General features: G+C 44.2%; 1 protein-coding gene across 1 annotated transcript in view; it reads right to left on the reverse strand.

Moving 5' to 3' along the window:
• Positions 1-709: 709 nt before the first annotated feature.
• Positions 710-4,968, reverse strand: part of DNAH9 (dynein axonemal heavy chain 9) — a 397,093-nt gene continuing 392,834 nt past the window's right edge. Inside the window, exon 67 of the mRNA XM_045293291.1 lies at positions 710-1,167. Coding sequence (XP_045149226.1) covers positions 940-1,167 — 228 coding nt within the window. The 3' untranslated portion in view covers positions 710-939. The remainder of the gene's footprint in view (positions 1,168-4,968) is intronic.

Genomic DNA, 4,968 nt, shown 5'->3' on the forward strand with positions numbered 1-4,968 from the left:
CTTTATAGCTCGTTAAAATTGTAGAGCCCGGTGGATTTGCGGTGAAAATATGTTTCTAGAAAAAAAAACCTTAAAACACTTGGGTTGAAAAGCTTTAGAAGAAAGACCTCTTTTGGGTCCCTCTTAAATGATCTCAAGGATGACAGATGAAGGGAGACCACCTGTGTCCTTCACGGCTGCATCCCCAGCAAATAGGTGTTGGGTAGATCAAACTTGATCGAAGGGAATATGAATTAGTGAAGGTTAAACATCACCTTTATGCTTCGCTCCAGTCCGTTAGAGCTGGTTTCAGTAAAATACGATCCACATATCTTGTAAATAAAACGTCATTGGAACATAGCCACCACACATTTGCTTAGTGTTTGTCTATCTGTGTGGGGGCTACAGGGGAGGAACGGAATAATCATCCAGAGAGTCTATGGCTGCATAGCTCAGAATTTGTGGACTCCTAGAGTTGTGCTTCTTGTAGAAGGCAAAGTGCACACAAAACAGCTGGGGAGCTGGTTCAAATGTAGGCTCTGATTCATGGAAGCTGTTGATGGAGTTGAGATCAGGGGACTAACCAGGAGTGGAACACTGGGCACAGCGCTTTGTGACAAGATTGGGCTTCAGGTGTTCGTGGCAGGTTTCTTTGAGTCTTCCTAAGATAGGTCTGACCGCACATTTCAAAGGCTGGACCAGACACAGTTGCAGAAAAAGATCACTTTATTAGCAAAGATTCAATATTCTGAAATCCTCTCCCGAGTCCCTGGACCCAGTTCTCTAGCTCTAGCACTCGTTGTCAGGCACTTCTCCGAGTTCCCCAGAGGGAATCTGCAGCATTGTGAGAGGCCAGTATTTTCCTACCTTTCTAAATATATGAGGTCAACCTTTAACTCATCTGTCTTAACAGCCTCCAGCCAGCCTCTCCTCTGGCTTCCTCGATGGCTCTGCAGGGAGCTAGATCTGAAGAAGCAAGGCTACTCCAGCTAGGACCCACTTGGATGGGGGCTCCTTCGTTTTCAGGTTGAAAGTCCACACATAGGTGGGTCCCCGCTGACAAGTCTTGTACAAAGGGCAGGGGTAGACACTTCGGCAGTCCTGCTTCTCCGCAGGGATGGCCTTGATGAACATCACAGGCATGGAGGGTGTCAGGTCCTTCAGCTTTGCCTCTGTAATGATTCCAGCCTGGGGACAACAAGGGAGGAGCCGTGTTAGACCAGACTCAGAACCCATCCATCCCTCTAGTCTTGCTGGTGTCTAGATCCAAGAGATGAGGGACTGGGAGCCTTGGCTGCCTTTGAACCTGCTTCCCTCTTCTGTGCTTTAGGCTCTGGTAACAACACACAATCTGGCATATGGAAAATGCAGCTCTATCTGTATCCAGCCGGCACCACTTGGAAGCAGAGTACCCAAAGTTTCCAGTTACCATATATGAGGGGCAGGGGTGGAGGTGGGGGTGGGTTGGCGGCATGCTGGGGTTGGTCTCAAAAAAATTGGGAGAAAAAAAGCCTTTTGAAGTCTACTTGCATAGATTTTTGGGTTGGCCTCCTGAGTTCTAGCTGATCAAACTACCTTGCTCTTGTGACAAGGCCTCATGTAGGTGGCTGCTTACTACTGCTGTTCTTTCTCTTCTTAGTCTATGTGTTGCATTTCCATAAAGATAATTTTCACCAAAACTGAAGACACCAGGGCTCCTTTCACCCTGGCTCTGTCTCTAGACTAAGGGGACCATACTGCTGGCCCCCATGAACTCACAAGTGTTAACAGTATTGAAGGCTCAATTTCATGTAATGGGAAGACTCCAAATGCAATAGAAAATTTGAAGATGGTTGATATTCTAGGAATTCACCTCAAGTTTTCACAACTCACCAAGTGGCCCTGGGTAAGGAGAAGGCAGGAAGAGAACAGTTTTTAATATATATACTGTTATATATTAGTCTGATACTAGTGATTATACACACAAAGTTGTATAATCACTAGTATCTACATCTAGGACATTTTAATCACCCCTAATAAACCTGGAAACCATTAGTAGTCCCCATAAGCAGCGGGTTACTGAATTCGTTGTCATTGTTTTGTTCTCTGCCTCTTCAGTGTTTTCAGTTTTTGCTTGCTTTCTGTACTTTGGAGGCTGTTATGTTAGGTGCATACATGTTTATAATTGTGACAACTTTTTGATGGGCTATTATTTTTAGTATAATTAATGTTTCCAGTAACAATTCTTATCTTAAAGTATGTTTTGTCTGATACTAGTATGACGCCCAGTTTGGTTTGCACAGTATATACCTTTCTGTTTACTTTCAACAAATTGTGTCTTTGAATCTAAACTGTATCTTTTATTAAAGGCATCATACAATTGGACTGTTTAGAAATACCCATTCTTTTACTCTGTTTTAATCATAGTAATTAATCTCTTTATACTTAATGGAAGTATTAATAAGTTAAGCTTTGTTTGGCACTGTACTAGTTGTCTGCACGCTATCCCTCTCTTGCTATCTTCTTTATTATTAAGTGGATAGATATTTATAAATTTCTGGAACCAGTCATTTTCCCAGTTTTTGATAAGGGGCATTGCGTTTGTGTTGGGACATCTTTTCAATGCTCAAATATGCAGTTTAAAACTCCATTGTAACTTTCATTTTCTGCTTGCCCAGAACCTCAAGATTAGCCAACAGTTTGAGCGTAGGAGCTGGCTCTGCCTCTCAGAGCACGTCCATGCCCCTGAGCGCGTGCACAGCCTGCCTGTGAGTATTTCCTCCCGGGGTACAAAGGATAGGCCACAGATTTCTTCATGATTGCAGCGGGTTTGGATTTTTGGTGTCCAGACTTAATGAGTGGCACGGAGGGGTGGTTTGAAGTTAATCAGTGTTGCAAGAATGCCCCACAGGTTGGGTTCTTTCCTTTGCCCAGTTACAGTCAGTCAGGCAGGGAGCCAAGCTTATCTTATAAGCAAAATACCTAATTACAGAGAGAAGTACCTTGCAAGGGGAGGGACCCTAACACAATGCAGACCAGTTTCACCCGACAAGGTGGGTGCAGGGGCAATGCATTCTTTCATGTGGCTCTGCCAGCCAAAGTCTCTCCCAGGACATGCCCTTTTCCTGCCTGGGCCGGGTGAGAAGGTGGGAAAGACACTGATAGGACCCCTGGGAATAACTGCTAACAGTATCCACTGTGGTAACCACCCTGCTGGGCAGAGCACTGAGAATGATGCAGGCTATTGCCAAAGACCTCAAGTTACAATGTTAACTGGGTGTGGATGTGATTGAGCCCATGCATGTTCGTTTGGGGAAATAACCCCAAAGCCTTTTGAACTTGAAAAATGACAGTAGAAGAATCAATCTTTTCCTTATCTGTCTCAAGAGAAGTTTTGAAAGAAAGATATGGCAATCTTCCAAAAAGTCTCCAGACTTGAAAAATGCCATAGATTTACCCTGACATGCATAGGTTTTGCCACGAGATGGCATCTCCTGGTAACAGCGACGCTTGCACTTAATATTTGCTTATTTGCTGATGAGAATTGACCGTGTGACTCTCCTTGGGGCCCTTAGTGGAGGCCCTGCTCTGTGATAGTTCCACTAGCGGTCTGTTTTGAGAGGGAATGAAGGGTGTATGTTTTAACCTTCGTCCCTTATAGGTGTGTAACTATTGATGGTAGCGAATAAAACACAAACATTGTAAAGACAATTCAGTATCTGTATGTTTTCTGGGATTTGCTTAAAACACTGACCTCCTAGTGGCTTAGAGTCTTTGAGAGCAACAGGTCATGGGGGCACAAAGAAGAAATTAATTCATAGAGCTTTTTGACCCAAACTCCATGATTGCATTTGTTAGTTCTTGCTACTGAAGTAGACTGTATGTGTGTGTGTTGTTGTTGCTTTCCGCCCCAGATCTGCCTTATGTCTGTCTGTTAAACTGCTGGAAGCCCTGACGCTGAGAATCAGTTTCCCTCTTTGCTAAGTCAGACGTGAAGAAAACACCCTCTCCGGCCGGAGTCCTGCCACAGCGTCTCCCATGTAAGGGGCCGCAGTAATAGTTCTTCATGACAAAGATAGAATGACAGAATTTACAAAACAATTTATTGAAAGGGTCTTGGAGTTGGCCTTATCTGAAGTTTCCAAGGCTACTTAAAAGATTTTGATTAAGAAACAATTTCAGAGAAATGAGTTCTTTGGTACCAAAATGAATCTTTGTATGCTTTAGAGATATCTGGCTAAAGCGATATAGATATCCACCAGTGATGTTGTGAGCCCACTTTGAACACTCCCAAACTCTGATTGAGATAGATCCCCTCTAATCAGTTCCTGAAATCAAGCCTTGCAGCTCTTTACACCCAATCATCCCATCGAGCCTGCTTGTTCTCCATTCCTAACTCATCCAACTGTGACCCCGAGTTCCCAAAGCAGCCAATCAAACAGCTGTACTATCACTTTTTTTTCATGAACTGTCTATATGGGAGAACGTTCTTGCTGGCGTCATCAGTCTTTACTCGTGGAGACTGGTATTTTCCCGCATCTGGATGTGATCATTTTTTTCTTTGAATACATTTTTTTTTTTTTGCAGATGATAAATTTTTGCAGACTAAGTTGATTGACCTATATAGGATTTTGGGGACTCGCCCAAGATTTCAAAAGCCGCTTCTTTAGACTAGACTTGTGGATTATGGACCAGAAATTTGGCAGTAAATTTGAAAAAAACCAAACCAAACCGAAAAACAACCCTTTAGTGCTGTCACTCCTTCTGGACTCTGCCAGTTGGAGGCAAGTGCTTTTCAAGAAGAACCTCCACTGCATCTGGATTTCCCTGAAGGTGAGGGTCTCTGCTCTCTGCTTCTGTCGCTGCTGTCGTTGTGGCGCAGCTTTGTCGGCCGCTCTCTTGTCTCTCCCTTCGCTGGGCGCCATTCGGGCTTATGTCTGTGTGTCACGTGCACAGTCGCGTGGCACGGGGACTCTCCCTTCGCTGGGCGCCATTCGGGCTTATGTCTGT

Source organism: Echinops telfairi, unplaced genomic scaffold (genome assembly GCF_000313985.2).
Source record: "Echinops telfairi isolate 266 unplaced genomic scaffold, ASM31398v2 ScPeMD7_2010;HRSCAF=2546, whole genome shotgun sequence".
In the NCBI taxonomy this organism is placed as follows: domain Eukaryota; kingdom Metazoa; phylum Chordata; class Mammalia; order Afrosoricida; family Tenrecidae; genus Echinops; species Echinops telfairi.